The sequence below is a fragment of the Emiliania huxleyi genome (genome assembly GCF_000372725.1).
Source record: "Emiliania huxleyi CCMP1516 chromosome Unknown EMIHUscaffold_197, whole genome shotgun sequence".
NCBI lineage: Eukaryota > Haptophyta > Isochrysidales > Noelaerhabdaceae > Emiliania > Emiliania huxleyi.
The window spans coordinates 107,482-126,430 of NW_005200623.1; the positions used below are offsets into that span (position 1 = coordinate 107,482).

General features: G+C 63.0%; 3 protein-coding genes across 3 annotated transcripts; 2 read left to right on the forward strand and 1 right to left on the reverse strand.

The window, feature by feature from the left end:
* Positions 1 to 7,657: 7,657 nt before the first annotated feature.
* Positions 7,658 to 9,141, forward strand: EMIHUDRAFT_456769 (hypothetical protein; the record flags this gene model as incomplete). The annotated part of the gene is made up of 5 exons (XM_005781946.1): positions 7,658 to 7,792; positions 8,029 to 8,115; positions 8,397 to 8,470; positions 8,817 to 8,854; positions 8,924 to 9,141. Coding segments are annotated over 5 exons (552 nt in total), but the record flags the coding sequence as incomplete, so codon positions are not given.
* Positions 9,142 to 9,371: 230 nt separating this feature from the next.
* EMIHUDRAFT_442748 (hypothetical protein) lies at positions 9,372 to 10,637 on the forward strand. Its single transcript, XM_005781947.1, has 4 exons — positions 9,372 to 9,579; positions 9,846 to 9,902; positions 10,283 to 10,286; positions 10,448 to 10,637. The coding sequence occupies exons 1-4, from the start codon at positions 9,420 to 9,422 to the stop codon at positions 10,518 to 10,520; spliced, it is 294 nt and encodes a 97-aa protein (XP_005782004.1). The 5' UTR covers positions 9,372 to 9,419; the 3' UTR covers positions 10,521 to 10,637.
* A 4,407-nt stretch (positions 10,638 to 15,044) lies between these two features.
* On the reverse strand, positions 15,045 to 18,226 carry EMIHUDRAFT_429889 (Carboxyvinyl-carboxyphosphonate phosphorylmutase; the record flags this gene model as incomplete). Its single annotated transcript, XM_005781948.1, has 8 exons — positions 15,045 to 16,014; positions 16,081 to 16,108; positions 16,236 to 16,346; positions 16,474 to 16,517; positions 16,580 to 16,703; positions 17,355 to 17,589; positions 17,803 to 17,887; positions 18,058 to 18,226. 8 exons carry the CDS (start codon positions 18,224 to 18,226, stop codon positions 15,425 to 15,427), a joined length of 1,386 nt encoding a protein of 461 aa, XP_005782005.1. The 3' UTR covers positions 15,045 to 15,424.
* Positions 18,227 to 18,949: the final 723 nt, after the last annotated feature.

The window sequence follows — 18,949 nt, forward strand, 5'->3', positions numbered from 1 at the left end:
GAGACCGTGTCCTGATGTGATCTGCACGGGTGAGTCACGTCGGCGTCAAAAGAGCGACGTGCGACCTGTCAGAGCTTTCATCCCCAGTCTCAGCTTGGGCCTTCGCGCTCCTGGGGATGTACCTTTGTCGCGCGCCGGAGACGACTCGACGCCGCTGAGATCGGAGATCAAGCTCTGACAGGTCGCACGTCGCTCCTTTGACGCCGACGTGACTCACCCGTGCAGATCACATCAGGACACGGTCTCGACGCGCTCGGTACGACGCCTGCGACCCGTCTCGGGTCAGGTGGCACGACGCTCATCGCGCCTACCAGCGCTGCCGTGCAGGTTGCCACGACGAGGTCGAGCACGCTTCTATACGCTCGCCGAGCCTTCCTTTCCATCCCATTTGGCAGCCTGGGAACGGTGGCGGTCAGAGGCAAAGCATACGAGGGGTGGTGGAACCACATGTCACGGCTACTGCCGGCTCGACCCCACCGATAGCCTCCGGAGGCTGACTTTGAGGCACAATCATCGGACGACGTCGGCGAGTTGAGTCGCGCTCGCGGTAGCCAGATGACCTCTCATACTAGTATCATCGGCCATGGCCGCAGGAAGCGCGGGGGAGGGCGCTGGGAGCAACACGGAGCTCCGTTGGACGTTTTCAAGATTAGCGTGTCAGAGTGAAATGGAACTAGCCTTTGGCCAAGTACGTGTGTGTGGAGAGTGGAGACGTTTACCTTACCCCTTACACCTTACCTCTCGAGTTTCGTGTACAACTAGACAGGCTTACTAGTACTCTAGCCCGAGCCAATAAAATCGACTGTAGCTCTGGCCTCTGCGGCACCCGCTGGCCCGAGAGGCCGATAGAGGCGCCCCGCGCCGGCGCAGCGGTCCGGCTCTTTATTTGCAAGCGGCGCGTCGCTCACTTTGGCTGGGATCGGGCCTTGCCCATCTTTTCAAACACCGTGGCGGACTTGTCGATGGTCTTTTCGCGCTCGAGCGCCTCCTCGCGTGTGAGCGTCTCGAAGTCTGCTGTCTCGCGCTTGACCGCTGCGTCGGCCTGGTAGGCGTAGTAGACGGCCCCGAGGGTCAGTGCCCAGAAGATTGGCTCCGTGTACTCGCCGAGCAGCCCCTAAGTGAAACCGCTTTGCTGTTTGCATGAGTAACTGCGTCGCCCCCCCCGTTTGCTTTGCCAACCTTGATCAGCTCAAAGCTGCCCGTCACGTCGAGGAGGATGCGGCCGGCGAAGATGTAGCCATACAGCTGCCCCTTCCCGAGCAGGAAGAAGCCGACGACGACCTGTTCACAGCGTCCTCCTTCCACGCGCCCGACGCTCTGCTTTTTTCGAGAGGCGGCGCGGCTGACGACCGCGACTCGGCTCTTAACCATCCCCGCCAGGAAGCCGCCCTCGTCGAATCCTGAGTTTTGAGGCATGCATGCACGCGTCCACCCTTGCCGCCCGGTGTCCAGTCGCTGGCCAGACTGCTCTTCACCCCTCGAACTAAGTGCATGCGCCGTGTGAAGTGCCTCTCTCTTCTTTCACGTCCACGGGGTCCAAAATTTCCACGGCGCACACCGCCGTCGGCGCCTACTTGAGGACGCCGCCGAGGTGGGGGCCGAGGTGCACTCGAGCCCTCGCCGGACTCTCCGCAATCTCTGCGCCGATCAGCCGCGCGCGCCGCTCATCCATCACCTTGTCGGCGTTAGCGAGATCAGCCGAGATCGGGCCGAGAGCGGCCGAGATCGGGCCGAGAGCGGCCGAGAGCGGCCGAGCGCGGCCGAGAGCGGCCGAGATCGGCCGAGATCGGCCGAGATTGCCATAGATCCATCACCTTCTCGGGCACGAGCGACGACTTGCTCTGCGTGAGCGAGTCGAAGACGATCTCGACCGCCGCGCGGCTCACCTGTTGGTAAGCTAGTTAGTTCCGGAGGCGAGGAACGGCCCGACCCCCGACCTCCGCGTTGGGCGGCGGCGGCGGCGGCGGCGGCGGCGGCGGCGATGGTGAACAGCAATACCCTGTGGAGAACCCGCTGGCGCGCCGCTGGAGCCGCAATTGCATATGTCGCTCAGGCACACTGATGGGTTGGAGCCGCAATAAATGGAGTCGGCAAGCAATAAATGGAGTCGGCAAGCAATAAATGATGATGACTCACCGGCATCGCGTTCATCTCCCGCACGCTCTTCCCGGCCCACGCCGCGAGCCTAGAGCCGAGATTGGCCGAGATGAGCCGAGATGAGCCGAGATGAGCCGAGGTTAGCCGAGATGAGCCGAGGTTAGCCGAGATGAGCCGAGATTAGCCCGCGAGCCTAGCGTGTGAACTGGCCGGGGTGATGTGGACGCGGGACCGCTGTGTATTCGGCGCACCGTGGAATAATGCGGAACGCTGTGTATCGGCGCACCGTGGATTAGCGCTGTGTATCGGCGCCCCGTGGAATAGTGCACTCCTTCTCAGCGCTAGGCAGGAGGTGCACTCGGCGTCTAGGCCGCAATCAGCCGAGAGTTGCCGAGAGTCGCCGAGAGTCGCCGAGAGCAGCTGAGACTAGCCGAGACTAGCCGCGCAGTTGGAAGACCTCTGCTCGAGGGTAGCACTACATTCCACGTTGCGAGTAGCCGGCTAATCCCGGCAAGTCTCGGCTACTACGAGCCTCTCGTCGCGAAAGGGTAGCTGCGGCACGTTCTGCACCTACGTGTTGTGAACACACCGACACCAGGGCGGGAAGACGGTGTTGTGTAGAGTATTCAGAGCACCGCCGGAAAACGAGGGGCCACAGATACAGTGCACACGGCTGAATACGGCGGAATACAGCTGAATGCGCGTCCTCTCGAGCGCTGGTTGGGATACAAGAATCCGTGTTCCGCTTCTAGGGCTCTGCGCCATCGCGAGCCGCTCGACGAGCCCGTTCCGCCGCGCATAGTCGTACCGCTCCACCGATGCGCCCTGCACCATGTTCTCCTAAAAGCGCTTCCAAGAAGGTTCCGAGATAAAGTCCCGAGAAAGTTCCACCGCTGCGCCCTGCGGCGTGGCGACTCGCCTTGCGCGCGTCCTCTACGACGGCGAACCGCGTCCGCTCGAGCCACTCCGAGCACGACTCCCACCTCCCGAGCACGTTGACGAGCTCGAGCAGCGACGCGTCTCCCGCCTAAGAGCGCTCTGGCGGCTGGCGTCCGCGGGCTCGCAGCGATTGTATGGTGCACGTGTCGGACGCGTGGACATTTGGGCGAGAGCAGAGCGGTGATGTCTCAGAGGTTTCGAGTGCGCTGCCAGCTGTTGGATGGGTGAGCAGAGTGGGAGGCGTCTGAGAGGCGTCTCAGAGGCGTCTGCGCCTCCCAGAACTCTGCACGCTTGAACCGCTTTTCGAGGTCGACAGCCGCCATAACGGCGGCGGCGGCACGGCGAGGCAGCGGCAGTGCTGCGGTGGGTGCCCTCGCGAAGGCGGTGCAAAGTACCGACAAGCCCCACATTTTGTGCTGCGGACGCACGCGCGAGAAAAGAATTCGTCGCGCGGGAAAAGAATTCGTCGCGCACGTGATTGCCTGCACGCTACCCGCACTCACGGACTCCATACCCGAAAGAAAGAGGAGGGAGCTCGCGGAAGAGGTGACGAGTGAACTACAGGTAGTGGGGAAGGCAGCCTCGATTGCCATACAGACATGGGTGCGAAACAACGAACAAAACAGCGACAAGACCAAGGCACGGGCAGAGGAACGAGAGAAGAATATAGGGTGGATAAAGCGCCTGTTCACGGCATGGAGGGTGAGCCACACCGAACGTACCGAGCGAAGAGCCGAACGGAAGGAGGACGGGGAAGATGACTCTGAGGAGGACGAACCAGTGGAAATTCAGTTGTCAGATGTCACGATGCATCCGAAGGGGACCCCAGCGCCGGCATCATCCGTAGAGGCACGAGTGTTCGAAGAGAGAGTGGACCTGAGCAACAACATGACCTGTAGGCAAATGATCGGAGTGGGAGTCAGAAACGTGGTCCTTGCGCGAGGGGAGCTCGATAGACTCGAGGGGCCAGGATATGCAGCAAGGAGGGCGGAGCTGCGCCGAAAGGCGAAAGAAGCCGAGAGAACAAGGGAACGGCAGGCGGCGGCGGCGCAGGACGAGGCAGAAGAGAATGACGCGACAGAGGAGGAAGTGACAAGGGAGAGAACGACGAGAGTGGGACGGCCGCGAGGTGGCATGAAGGTTGCAGCGAGAATCGGCGAGAGACTGCGAAAAGAGATAGGAAGAGGCAGACCCCCTAGGGTGGGCGACGGCTAGCGCACCACACTCCTCTCCTTAAAATCCCTGTGTGGTGGCGGCGTGCCGTCCTCCCATCCCTCCCTTGGGTTGTCTGTTTTCTTTCTTTCTTTCTTTTCATTCTTTTCCATTATTAGTAGCAATCGGCACGGATGTGCGCATGCTACAGTGATTGAACCTGTAGTTAGTTTCATCGAGGACGGCAGAGAGGTTTATCAGTCTGACTGTCATTGACATGAACACAATAAACGCACATAGGACAACAACAGGTACTGCATGATAGTGGCCTTCGACGCACCAACTCAAGAACAAAATCACGATGTTGTATATGCTGCTCGTTCTTGCTGTGTGCGTGTCGATAAAGCGAAGAAAGGTGTGCGGCCGAGGGCGGGCGGACGGGCGAGCGCAAGGCGGCTGCTTCGTGTGCCGCACAGAGAAGTAACGTACCGTTGGTCGTGTCGTGTTTCTGCCGCTGGGGCTCGAGCCCTATATGTGATTCCTGATTCTCCACTGTGAGGACCTCTCTCTGACTCTCTCTTGAGGACCTTTCAGGTGGCGTCCTCTACTGGGGTGAGGACCTCTCACTCTGTAGTCTCGCGGCTTGCAATCCCGCACACCGCACCGCCTCTCACCCACCTTTCGCATGTGGGACGCACGCGAGAAAAAGAATTTCCATCCAATCGACTAAGAAACTCCCGTCGCGACTTTTAGTCATTGTAAAGCTGATTCAGAAGCCCTTGGCAAGCAGCTGCACCAAATTGATAACGCAAAGATCATGATCACGATGTTACATGCTGCTCGTTGGACGTTTTGCTGCGCGTGTCGAAAGCAAGAGCAAGTGCGACCGAGGGCGGCGCGCGCGCGCAAGGCGGCTGCTTTGTCGTTTGTGCCCCGCACAGAGAAGCAACGAACCGTTGGTCGTGTCGTGTCTCTGCCGCTGGGGCTCGAGGCTCTGATTCCTGATTCTCCACTGTGAGGACCTCTCTCTGACTCTCGAGGACCTTTTGTGTGGCTGAGGTCCTCTTGTACTGGGGTGAGGACCTCTCATTCTGTAGGTTTTGCGGCTTGCAATCCCGCACACGACTGACTGCACCGCCTTAATATCTCACCCACTACCACAACAAGGGGGTCGACAAGACGGCAATTCGCGAGTCACCGAGGGAGGTCATCGACCGAGGTCAGGAGACGGAAAATCATCTCCGAAGACCTCCGCCAGGAATGAGGACCTCTCCGAGGCTGGGCGTGAGGACCTCACTAGGGACCTCACGTCAGGAATCGATCCCTGTCTCGTGTGCTCGCACACGCCAACAAACACTCAGGGGCGGGCGCGCACTTCTGCTAAGAACACTTTGTGTGCAGGAGGCTGATGGTGATGCCGTGTTGCCGTCGCGCGTCGGTGAGCCCGTGAACGCGACTTACTTGCTTCGCAGATCTCATCTACATCAAACATCATGAACATGATGCGTGTATGCTGAATTTCGTGTAGAGGCACAGTGCGGGGTGGTGTGTATACCACGTCCTCTTTTCTCTTTGTCGGCGGTCTCTGTCGCATAGATCTCTGTCGCACACCTTTGATCTTCTTCCGGCGTGTGCCTGTGATAGTGCTAGCACGCGCCAGTTCGCACCTGTGTCGAGCCTGTCTGCTGTGAGAGAGAGTTGTTTTGTTCTTCCGGCGGCGGCGTGGGTTGCTCGAGAGGCTCCAGTTCTTCTTCTCTCGACGCCGCCTCCGACACGGAAGCGGTGCGGTGTGCGGTGAGGGTCCTCCCCCCAGTCGAGGACCTCAGCAAAACACCGAAAGGTCCTCAAGAGAGAGAGGTCCTCCACAGCGGGGAATCAGGAATCAGAGCCCTCGAGCCCCAGCGGCAGAGGGGCAGAGACACGACCAAGGTGCAATGCGTCTCTTCTCTCTGTGCCGAATAGCACGAAAGCAGCCGCCTCGCGCTCGCCCGTCCGCCGCCCTCGGCCACACTGCTCTGGCTCTCGACACGTCGAGCACAACGTCCAACGAGAAGCATCCCTACCTGATTCGTGTTCTTACATTTGCGCCGTCGCCTAGACTCCCCTGCGTCACTACGTGCCTCCCCGTCTTTGTAGCCTGGCGTTTGTGCCCCGTTTGTGCCGCGTCCCGTGCCCCCAAGTTCATTTTGTATTACATTTGGCGACCGTGCCATGTTGACATCTGTATCATGATGATACCCGCCGGTTTTTCTTTTTCTCGTCGACGATGGATAGAAAGGACAGTCAGGCTCGGACTGGACACCAACGCAACAAAACCCCCGTTTTTCTTCTTGAAGCGGACTGAGGCGTCGAGGGCCCCGCTCTTTCCCTCGCATAGCGGCCACTCTTCGGATCGCTGGTCGAGCGACCCGGGGGATGCCCCGCGCGCCTGACCCAGGCGCGAAAACGAATCTGCGAGGCGTGGCCGCTCACGCGGCCCGATGGGGAGGAACGGGGCGAGCCCCCTCCAACCCACCCGCGCTAGGTCTCGGGGGACGAAGGGGTCACACCCGACGACCTCGGGAACTAGCCGGGGCAGTCGGAGAAGTGGCAACTCCGTGCACTGACGGTCGGCCGCCAGAAAACACGCCTCCGTGGCTCGGGTTACACCAATCCTCGCTACCCAACGCGGCCAAAGGATATCCACCTCGAGAACCTCGAGAACTTCTCTTGGCACTTGGAGCACTTGGAGTGCAGTCGGTAACCTCACATCCAGGGCCGGTGAGCTGAGAAGCGCATCCAGCGGGCCGGATGATCGGTATCGGGTTACGGGCAAGAGAGCCCTAGCCCCGGGGGTGCGCGTTCGCAGGGCAAGGGCCTTAAAGTAAACACGGGTCTCCGAGGGTTAGCTCCGCGCTCCAGGTTTCCCCTAGCAGCAGAACGCCCCCTCTACTCGGAGCTAGTAAACACTCAACACGGACTCGACACGGCCTCGACGCCCGCCCACACCCGGCGCCTCACCACTCCGGACCCCTCATCGTGGTCTCCCCACTTTCACATCGGGACGTCTTCCCCCCCCTCTCGGTCCTTCCTTCTGGTCGCATCCCGATAGTTGTGCGACGGGCGCGGGGCCCGACCTCCTCTCCTGGCCTTTTTCAGCCGCGGCTCCGCCCCCGTCTCGTCTCCTCTGTCCGATTCTGTCGTCATCATCGACGGTGATCCCTTGCCCAACTCCTCGGGCGAGGGCGGCGGCACTGGATCGGCACGCCATTCCTCCCCGAGAAGCGGGGCCAGCTCCCTCCGGTCGAGGACTCGTGCCCGCCCCCGCGGTCTCTCTATCGTCCTCGGCTCGTCCGTACGTCCCGACTCCACTCTCAGAGGCCGCGTTAGCTCATCTCTCGCCTCCTCCGACAACTGACCCCAAGTCCCCCCCGGGGCCCTCCGGCCTCGGCTTTCCGGCGTTAGCCTAGAATTCTTCTTCTCGACGATCATGGCGGACCTCAACTGGCGCCCTCCCGGCTGGTCGGCCAAGCCGTCAACGCCGCGCTACCTCCTCATCACCAAGGAGGGCGCCTCCACCGGTCACCTCACCATCTCCGACCGCGCGCTCCTCTTCGGCCGCCGGGTGCGCGAGAGACGCGCTCGGACACTTCCCGCTCTCTCGCTCGGCGGCAGCATACGCCCCGTGATACGTCGTCACGTCGAGCATACGGCGTCACGCTGTCACACGTCCAGACACGGAGCGTTCTGCCTCTCACTCGGCTTCTTCTCTCCACACGAGACCGACGCCTTTCGCGCGCGCTCGCGGCGAGGCCCAGCGGCGTGTGACGGCGTGACGCTTCTCTGGACGCTCTGCGGCAGGTGCCGAACGAGCCCGAGCGCGGCACGGTGCGGCTCGACCACGACTCGATCTCGCGCCAGCACGCGGCCGTCGTCCACTCCTTTCAGGCAAACACTCTCGGCTACTCTCGGCTCTCTCGGCTGCTGCTCTCGGCGGATCTCTGCTGCTCTCGGCTCCACTCGGCTCCACTCGGCTCCTCTCGGCTCCTCTCGGCCACTCTCGGCAACCCCCTACTCCTCTCGGCTCCTCTCGGCTCCTCTCGGCTCCTCTTGGCTCCGGTCGGCTCCTCTCTTCTCTCGGCTACCCTTGGCCACTCTCGGCTACTCTCGGCTAATCTCGGCTCCTCTCGGCTCATCTCGGCTGATCTCGACTACGGCACTCCTTTCAGGGCGAGACCTTCGCCGTCGACCTCGGCTCGCGCTTCGGCACGACGCTCGACGGCGAGAAGATGCCGGCCAACAAGTACACTCACTGCAGTAGATGCCATCTCGTAGTGCCGCAGATGCCATCTCGTGGTAGTGGCCATCGCCCTAGTAGTAGCCATCAGTAGCCATCACCGCAGTAGTAGCCATCACTGGTAGTGGCCGGCGAACGAGCGCACGCGGGTGCGCGAGGGCTGTGATTACTGCGCAATGATTGATCGTTTTTGCGATTCTCATTGCCAGGTACGCGCCGCCCCGCGAGGGCGCCACGCTCCTAAACTAGTAGTTATTAATTATTCATTAATTATTAATAAGGTACACGCCGCTCCGCGAGGGCGCCACGCTCCTTAATTATTAATTGTGAGTATTAATTAATTAGTAATCAGGTACACGCCGCTCCGCGAGGGCGCCACGCTCATCTTTGGCGCCTCCTCCCAGCTACACGCTCCCCGCCCTCAAGGAACCTTCTCGGAACCGTCCAGGAACCTTCTAGGCGCCTCCTCCCGCAGCTACACACTCACCGCCACGCCGCCGGCCGCCGCCGCCGCCAAGCCGCGGGCCGCCGCCGCCTCCGCCGCCTCCTCCGCCTCCGCCTCCGCCGCCTCCTCCTCCTCCGCCTCCGCCTCCGCCGCGCCCGCCTCGACCTCCTCCTCTGTCGCTCGAAAGCCATGCCCGCCGGCGGCGGTTGCGGCGGCGGCAGCGGCGGACGACGACGTCGACCCGATGGCTGGCTATGTGGACGAGAGCGCCTAAAAAAGAAATACTGGGGCGCGGCAGCAGTGTTTCTTTTTTAGGCTGGCTATGTGGACGAGAGCGACGGGGAGGGCGGCGGATCCGGCGGCGGCGAGGGCGGGGGCGGGGGCGGGGGCGAGGGCGGGGGCGAGGGCGGCGGGGGCGGCGGGGGAGGCGGCGGGGGCGGGGAGGGCGGGGAGGGCGGGGGAGGCGGCGCGAGGCTGCAGCGGAAGCGAGAGAAGGAGCGGCGGAGAGAGATGAAGGCGGAGCGCAAGGCGGCCAAGGCGGCGAGGAGGGAGAAGAAGGGGAAGGCGGGGAAGAAGGGGAAGGCGGGGAAGAAGGGGAAGCGGGACTGGCGGGAGGCGAAGGAGGAGAAGAAGAAGGACCGGGGCGCGGAGAAGGGGGCGGCAGCGGGCGGTGCCACGCGCCCCCCCCACCGCCCCCCTGCCCCCACCGCTCCCCCCACCGCTCCCCCCCACCGCTCCCCCCCACCGCTCCCCCCCACCGCTCCCCCCCCACCGCCCACCACCCCCTACCCCCTCCTCCCTCCTCCCTCCCCCCCGCCCCCCTACACCCGCACACCGGCGTGCTGGTGTGAACAGCGTCTCTTCACACCCCTCCACCTGCGGGCAGGCAAGCGAGGTGTGAACAGCGTCTCTTCACACCCCTCCACCTGCGGGCAGGCAAGCGAGGCCGCGCGGAGGCGGACGACGACGGCGGCGCGGGGAGGAAGAGGATGGGTAGAAGCGGAACACGGACTCTTGTCTTCCAACCAGCGCTCGAGAGGACACGCACTCCGCCGTACTCGCGCCGCGTTCAGTCGCGTTCACATAAACGCACAACCCCGGGCTCCGAAACCGCACAGTGACAGCCAGACGTGCAACCCGCGGGGTCCCAGGGAAGGCGAGCAAAAACCGTATCGCGCGTCGCTAGTCGCCGACTCGGAGGCCGCACCGGTCATGCGCGCAGCCGTGGGAGGGAGGCGCTCAATCGCTGCACTCGCAGCCCCTCGTACTCACGCGGCGCTCCGAAGACTCTCGCACAATGCCGTCCTCCAGCCCCGAGGCTGGCGTCTCCACACACAAGAACACACGCCATGGCCCGGGGCGCACAAGCACAGGCAGGTCGAGAAGGGAGAGAGACAGCGACGGCAGCCAGAAGGCAGCACTGGGTCCCAGGAAGGCGAATGCGAGCGCGGTGTACTCACACGCTGGATCGCGAGATACGCCGAGATACGCGGCGAGATGTGCCGAGATTGTGTTCACAGCCAGAAGCCACCGCGTAGGAAGTGGGGGCGCGCCGCTGATGCAGACGCGGCGACGCCCGCGTCGGCGGCGTCGAGCAGCGAGGGCGACTAGAGCACGGCGTGGCGCGTACCGCACCGTGCGTCACCGCCTCTTTGTCTGACTCTTGAGGATGGCTTGCACTTGTCAGTCTCCCACGACACAGCAGCTGTCAGTGTAGATCGAGTCCGCGCGGCCGCCCGCGGGCTGCTGCCGCGTGTGTCCGAGGCGGCCCTCGGTCGTGCGACACCATCAGACCATCACCTCCGGCTCCGCGCACCGCGGGGCATGCGTGCTCGTTGACGCCGGTGTGACTAGATACGATGTCGAAGCCGGGCGCTTTTTGTTCATGCCTCTCGTGTTTTGCTGATACTGGTCATTATGTGAAAGGACACTGCGCGGTCCCCCACGCCGGCGGCCGCGGCATCGGGCAGGTGTTGCGGATGCGCGCGCCACAGAGTCGCATGTGTGGTGTGTGGTGTGTCGAGTGTCTCACACGAGATTGCGGCCGACACCGGGCCGCGGTCCTCACCGCGATGCCAGAAGGACAAGCGGCACACGGTGGCGTCAGCGACGCGGGTGTTTACGTACTGTGCGAAGTCGCGACGGCGCGCACCACTGGCTCGACCTCGAGCACACTCCGGCGGTGCAACGAAGTCCCCCACGCTCGCGTTGACCGTTGTCTCTCCGCTCCTCGCGAGTCCGCTCCACACCACACCCCTCACCACTCGCGTACTGTACGGCTCCGGCACGATGGCTCACTGCACTCTACACACCACCCCCGCAGCAACCGCATTCTATACACACGGCATCCATCGTCCCGCACCGCGGCCGCTCGCCTGGCGCCAGCTTTGCACGTTCCGCGCGCCTGCGCGCACCGCGAGGTGCACCAGTGTCGCCAGTTTCAGGCTACGGCTCAACCGCCCGTCCCACCACCGTCCTGACCGCTGGCGGCCTCAGAGCAGCCGGGGCCGGCGGCGAACGGCTGTATCCCGGGTGGGGTGGCACCCACGGCGATCCGCCTACAAGCGTGAAGAGACGCCACTCAAGGCTGCTGGGGGAAGCGGGCCGGCTGTCTACCGCATTTGCCGTCGGTGGTCATCGATCCGAGCGGCGACGTGGCGGGCTGGTCGTACCTGCGAGGCCGGGGCTCGGAGCTCGGGTCTGGACCAGTCTGCACCAGTCTCCAATCTCGGGTGCCCCCGCGCGCCCCAAGCCGGCTGTTCCCTCGCCAACGAGCTCCATCACGCGGTGTCTCCCTGCAAGCAGCGCCACCTGTCCACGCCAGCAGCGGTTGCGGAGATCGGCAACGCGGACTATCTCGCGTTGTGACCATTCTAAGTCGATCTCAGGCATACTCTCACCGGCATGACCACCGCCGTCATGACGAGCAGTAGCCAACGCGGAAACCGGGCAGGATCGCCGTGTGTGGTGCCGAGCGCCGCAAAGTCGGGGTCGTCGTACGTCGCCGGCGCTCCACCGATGTCCAGCGGTCCAGACGGCGTGGCACGGCGCGGCGGCTCGTCGGAACCCGCCTGCCCCCCTGCGGAGTCCCCGGGCGCATTCATCGAGGGATCGCGCTGTGGATTGCTCGACGATACGTCAGCGGCGCCACCCCGCAAGCGGTGGTTGCCGCCAGCTGCTACCGGCGCGGTTTGTGGAGGGTCCGCAACGCGGCCGCCCGTCCATCGCGCTAGCCAGCTGACGTGGGGTGTTGCTGGATTACTCAATGCTGCCCATTCTTCTGGGTCAATGCGACGGGAACGGCTTCCTTTGCCTTGGGTGCTAGTTTACGTCGACGACATACTCATCGCCGACAACTGCCCCACGCTGCGCGCCCGTTTTGTTGCCGACATCTCCAAGCGTTTTCCTACCGAGGACAAGGGCGAGCTCGAATGGATACTGAACACCGCCATCACGCGTGACCGCGGCGCACGGACCCTGAATTTGTCCCAGGGCCTCTACGCCGCCGACCTCGTTACCAAGTTCAGCGCCTATTTCGATCGGTCCCGCTCACGCCGCTTCGACTCGCCTATGGAGGAGGGGCTCGAACTGTCCGCCGACGATCAGCCCGCCGTTGGATCTGTTGAATACGACGAGATGTCCGAATTCCGCACCGCCTACATGGCCATCGTCGGCGGACTACTGTGGCTTGCCAATATGACGCGCGTCGACATTGCTTATTCCGCGTCTCAGCTTGCTCGGTTTATGACGAACCCCGGCCCGTCGCATTTTAAAGCCGCCATCCGGGTGCTTATCTACGTGCGCGACACAGCTGACCGCGCCCTCGTCATGCAGCCAAATTCCAACCGCAACCTTGAGAGCTACGTCGATTCAAACTGGGCCACGAAGTACTCTTGCTCCGGTGGCATGTTCTTCTTCTACGGATGTCTCTTCCACTGGTTCTCCAAAATGCAGCGATCCGTCACGCTGTCTAGTGCCGAGGCAGAGTTCTTCGGCGCCATGCTAGCCGCCAAGGAGGTGATTTTCATCCGTGAGCTACTGATCGACCTTGGATTTTCCATCGACGGCGCCAGCGTCATCAACTGCGACAGCAAGTCCGCCGTCGGCATGGCCTTCGATCCCGTCGCCTTCAAGAAGACCAAGCACATCTTGCGCGCCGCCGAGTTTCTTCGCGATCTCGTCAGCCGTGGCGTTATCTCCGTCGAACACCTCCCCGGCGTCGTGATGCTCGCCGACCTACTCACGAAGGCTGCCTCGCGGGCCATCTTTACTGGCCTGATCAAGCAGCTCGACGACTTTCATGCCCTTTGAATTTATTTGTCCCTCGCGCCCCGCACTCGGGCCAGGAGGGGCTGTTCCCGGGCATTCACACTATATTCCTCTGAGATAATATTATATTTCGCCGCCACCGCGGCGCGCGCGCTTTATCCGCGCGCTATATTAGTAGAGCCAAACTTGTGTTCTTGTTTTGGGTCAAACTTGTTACAGCTCAGCGAACGCGATGCGGCCTCTGCCTAGCCTCCTGCTCCTATGCGCGAGCTACAGCGTGACCGCTATCGAGTACGCACCTAAGGTAAAAGAAGGAAGAAGGTAGAAGAATTTTAAACAAAACAACTCTGTCTCACAGCAGACAGGCTCGACACAGGTGCGAACTGGCGCGTGCTAGTACTATCACCGGCACACCACCGGAGCCGCCTAAGCGACTCCGTTAAGAACGGCAATGCACTTAGCACCGTGAACAATGCCGCTGTCCCCGCACGCTAGCTCGTTCACCGTCTGCCACGCCACGGCGGTGTGGAGAACGACAGACAAGCGCTGCATCTGCAGCCCGTGCCAGTTCTTGGTGGTCCATGTGACCTCATCGAGGTGCTGAGCGTGCGAAAGTTTGTTACTCAGCTGGACCGCCGCCTGCCGAAGAATTTTGCGGACGCCGTCCCCGAAGCCGCCGAACGTCTCGAAGTCGAGCAAACGCAGGTCGCAATTCTTCTCCCGCGCGAACCGGTAGTCGCCCTTCTCGTAGCGGGCCGTCACAGGTGCCCCCGCCTCCGCCTCCCCCCCCTCACTCTCCCCCTCCTCCTCTTCCGCCGCCGCCGCCTCCGCCTCTGCATCCTCCGCCTCCCTCCCCCCCTCCCCCCCTCCGGCCGCGGCCATGCAGCATGCCCTAACACTAAGTCGAGCAGCGCCCGCTCGGTGTTGCCGAAGGCGACAAAAGCCCCCTTCCAGCCGAGCCGATCGCCACCCTTGCACGCAAGCGAGCTCGTAAGTTTCAAGTCGCCAACGAGGCGCACATGCCCTTTGCCGATGTTCGCCGCCGCCACGTCAGGAAGGTAGAAGAAGGTAAACACGCACGAGGTGGTGGGGCAAGGCTATCCCTCGCGACTCCACGTCTTAAGTAAGACAGGAGCCCCGCGGCATTCAGAGTGCACGATGAAGCGAGGCCGATCGCAGAGACGGGAGAAGCGGATGTCGCACTGCGGCATGCGGTACTCCTGCTGCAGCGCGCGCGCGGTGGTGAGGGAAGTGCGAGCCCTTGAGCCGCTGACGTAGTCCATCGCCGGCGCGTGCGCGCCGGCCTTGAGGTGGTTCCGCCAGTAGCTTGCTCAGGGGTTGTGACCCTGCGGCAAGCGCAGGAATCGCAGAGCGTGCCGGGGTTCAGACCGGCACCGCTCGGGGAGTTGAGGCGGCCGCCGGTGGTGACTGGGGCTCTACGGAGAGGAACCTCTCTGCACCACACCAGTGGCGGCCGCCACTCCGACGCGCCGCCGGTGGCGCTGCGCAGAGTGCGCAGCACCACCAGAGAATTTGCGCCCGAGATATCGGCAAACTAAACCTCGTCTACTCGAGACGACCACGCTGTGGGGGTTGTGTTATAGGAGTAGGAGTGGGGTGCAGGTTGCTCACCCACGGCACCGGGCCGGTGCTTGCACTTTGAATGCCGTGGGGCTCCTGCCCGTGTCCCGGGCGTGGAGATGCGAGGGTCGCCCCCCCTTGCCCCACCACTCTTTGTGTGTGTGTGGAGACGTTTACCTTGCACTTTGAATGCCGTGGGGCTCCTGCCCGTGTCCGGGTGTGGAGATGCGAGGGTCGCCCCCCCTTGCCCCACCACTTTGTGTGTGTGGAGAAATTTACCTTACCTTACCTTACCTTAGACGTTTACCTTACCTTACCTTACCTCTACTCGAGAGCGCGAAAATGTGGCATGCTGCACATACTGTAACGGAGAACAACGCTCGCTCACCTGGATGCCCAGCTTCAGCCCCCGGGCCACCGCCGCCCAGCCCTCCTCATCCGGCACGACGAAGCTCTTCGGCACGCGCACATGGCCATGATGTACATTGTAGTCGCCCAACGCCGAAACCAGCGCAGGTGCCAGGTAGCGCCGCGCCCCATAACAACAAGCGGCACCCCGCCCACGCACAGCGCCCGGCCCGTGGCCCGCGCAGCGCTCAGCATCGGAGTTGTGAGGTGATCGACACTGTGTGTTGCCGTTGCGTTTGTGACCTTTGTGTTCATGTTCATTTAATCCAGCGGAAACCCATCGCGTCCAGCTCCACGCGCCGCTCCGGCTCGTCCTTGATGAAGTGCTCTTTGTGGCGGATGTTGTTCACCCTGCACCCAAGTTTCAGCCCCCACGCTTCTGCGGGCCACGGCGCCTCCGACGGCACCACGAACGCCCTGGTCACCTGCAAGTCGCCGTGCAGCTCCTTGTACACGGCCAGCGCGTCGCGCGTCAGCTCCCAGCGCCGCTCCGGCTCGTCCCACACGAAGCCCATCGCGTCCAGCTCCGCGCGCCGCTCCGGCGCGTCCTTGACGAAGATCTCCTTGCTGCGGATGTTCTGCACCCTGCTCCCGAGCTTCAGCCCCCACGCCTCTGCGGGCCACGGCGCCTCCGACGGCACCACGAATGCCGTGGGCAGCTCCAGGTCGCCGTGCAGCTCCTTGTACACGGCCAGCGCGTCGCGCGTCAGCTTCCAGCGCCGCTCCAGGTCGTCCCACAAAGGAAGGGAACTATCGCTCGCCGTGACATCGGCGTGCGCCCTGTCAAACTCCCAAACGCGCTCGAAGCCCAACGTCCTCGAGAAGTCCATGAAGTCGGCCAGCTCGCCTGTTCACAGCTAGGGCTGTGAAGGCACGCTGTTCGCGGCGCGCCCCGTGACGTCGGCCAAGCTGCCCTCAGCGCCCGCCGACGACCCCGTCGCCTAAAAAAAGAAATGCACCGATCGGTTTCTTTTTTCTTTCCCGCCGACGACCCCGTCGAAGGTGGCGCGAGATCCGCCGAGATTAGGGGCGGGAGTAGCCGATCTCGGGGCAATCTCGGCCCGTCGCCTTGAGGTGCGAATAGACAGACTCGATGCCTCTCCCCGCAGCGAGGAAGGCCGTCGCCGGAAAGATGGCGACTTGGTAGCCGAGCTCCACGTACCGCTGCCGACTCAGCACCTAGGGTTATAGGGTCGGGGTCAGGGTCTGGGTCAGGGTCAGGGTCAGGGTCAGGGTTAGGGTCAGGGTCAGGGTCAGGTCGGGGTGAGGGTTCGGGCTGGATTAGGGTTCGGGTTAGACTAAGCGCCGGCGTCTTGCCGCCCTCGACGACGTTGACCAGGAGCGGGAGGCCTACAGAAAAAAAGAAAAAAACATCCGCCCACCGGAACCCCCTGATCGTCGACGACGTTGACGCAGCGGCGGCACGCCGGCCAGTGCTTCGCCGATGCGCTCCATCTCCGCCTCCGTCTCGGGAGACTCGACAAAGAGGATGTCCGCGCCTACAAAAAAGAAACACATGGCGGTCTCCTCCTCGGGCTCAGGAGACTCGACAAAGAGGATGTCCGCGCCTGTTCACAGCCGCCGCCCCCTCTTGCATTCACAGCTCTCTCGCTCACAGCCTCACCGGCTCCGACGACGACAAGGGCGCCTGCGCTGGCAAAGGCCTCTGCGCGGCGCAGCGCCTAGAAGGAAAAAATACCTCGTGCCAAAAAACAAAGACACCATGACACGGCCTCTGCGCGCCGCAAAGCCTAGAGAAGAAACGAAATGTCGCGCGCAAAAGGCATGACGATGGCTTCTGCGCTGCGCAGCGCCTCGTCCAAGCCGTGCTCCTGCTCACAGCCAGGGGGAGTTGGGAGGCGAGAACCTCCGGCAATCTCGGTGGCAATCTCGGCGCAATCTCGGCGCAATCTCGCCGTCCGCGCGTCGGTGCGAGCAACGATGAGAAAGTCGCGGGAGCGGCGCGCCTCCGAGGGTGAGGGAGATTGGCCGAGATAGAGCCGAGATGCAGCCGAGATATGGCCGAGGTGTCTCCCAGATCTGGGCGAGCTTGGCCCGAGCTTCGCCGAGATCCGCCGAGCTTGGCCGAGATTCGCCGAGATTCGCCGAGATCGCGCCTCCGCCGCCACCCGGATCCTGGCCGCCGCCTCTTGCAGCGGCACCACTCTCCTGCGGGCGTGTCTTCACAGCTAAATGGCGTGCCGCTGTGAACAGGAGCTGTGAAGGGGCACCGCTCCCCTGCCGGGCGCGTGAACAGTGTCTCTTCACAGCGCGTAGCTGTGAACAGGGCAGCGGCACCGCTCTCCTGCCCGGCGTGTGGCCGCACTTCTTCGGGAACTCCTGCTCACAGCTACGCGCTGTGAAGAGACGCTGCTGCCTGGCGGCGTGTGTGCCTCCTGGTCCTCTAGCAATCTCGAGCGATCTCGAGCGATCTCGAGCGATCTCGAGCGATCTCCTGGTCCTCGAGCTGGATGGCGGCGGCGCCGGCGGCCTCGTACCCCTCCACCGTGTGAGCAACGTTCAGCAGGCCTGGACATACCCGGGACTGTGTGTGTGTGTGTGTGTGTGTGTGAGTGTGTGTGTGTGTGTGTGTGTGTGTGTGCGTGTGTGTGTGTGTGCGTGTGCGTGGAGGAACAGGCCTCCGTAGCCGGTGTCGCCGTCGCAGATGAGCGGAGCAGTCGAGATGCGGCTGAGCGTGCGGACGCGATCCACCATCTCGCCTGCGGACAGGTGCGGAGCTGTCAGTGAGCGCCTCGCTGCTAAGCAGCGGTGCCGTTGTGGTTTGCGTGCGGCTGTGCTGGGCGTGCGGCTGTGCTGTCCGTGTTGCTTCGCGGCGCCGTGTTGCTTCGTGTTCTGCTGTGTTCGACGGTGTACGAGGATAAGTAAGCACCGTAGCCAGCGAGGCCGGCGTCAGGCAGGCCGAGGTGCGAGGCGACGGTGCCGTAGCCGGTCATGTAGTGGGCGTCGAAACCAACTTTCTGTGCGATGCGGAGGGAGATGCCGTCGTAGACGCCAGGGCAGACGAGAAGCTCGCCCTTGCGGATCAGCTTGCGCAGCATCGACAACAGCAGGGGCAGTGGTGGGTCCCCGGATGGTGCTTTTCACTCGAGACCTCGAGACCTCGAGAGCTGCTGGATCCAAGCCCTCGCACACTTTATCCGGCACATATAAACACACTCAAACCGAATAGCGTAAGCTGGCCAACAGTGTTCCATCTCAGTCCGGCTGTGTCCTGCTGTGAGTGAGTGAGTGAGTATTCTTGATACGAAACCACGACGACACACACCAGTCGACTCGCATCGGTTGCCTCCATGAACGGCGGAGCTATTCTCGCGCCCACACCACACCTGGCTCCAACGTGGACACGCCCATAGCTGGGGACACTACTAGGTCATGCATGGCATCAGAAGTTTTATCTCTGGGCCCCGAAACGCATCTCTAGCAGCGTCGTTACGCATGCCCCCTCCCCTCCTGGGCGCATGCGCCTCACGTCTCGCCAGAGCATAAGCCCTTGGCGTGTGGCGAGACGAGTTTTTCGCCATGCAGCGAGCAGCAAGCCGCCGCCGCAAACAGCCGGAGGCATCGCCACGGCACAGACTGCGCCGTGATCCCGCACCCGTCGACGCAGCTCCCCCCGCGGAAGACCGCACGTAGCGACGCCTTGTCGATCGAGATGGGCGCGCCTGAAGCTCGCCCACCTACTGCCCCTGAGAGTTGGTTACTGAGTGGGATCAGCTCCCCCCCTTGGGATCGAAGCCGCCACAACCTCGCACCCAACACTC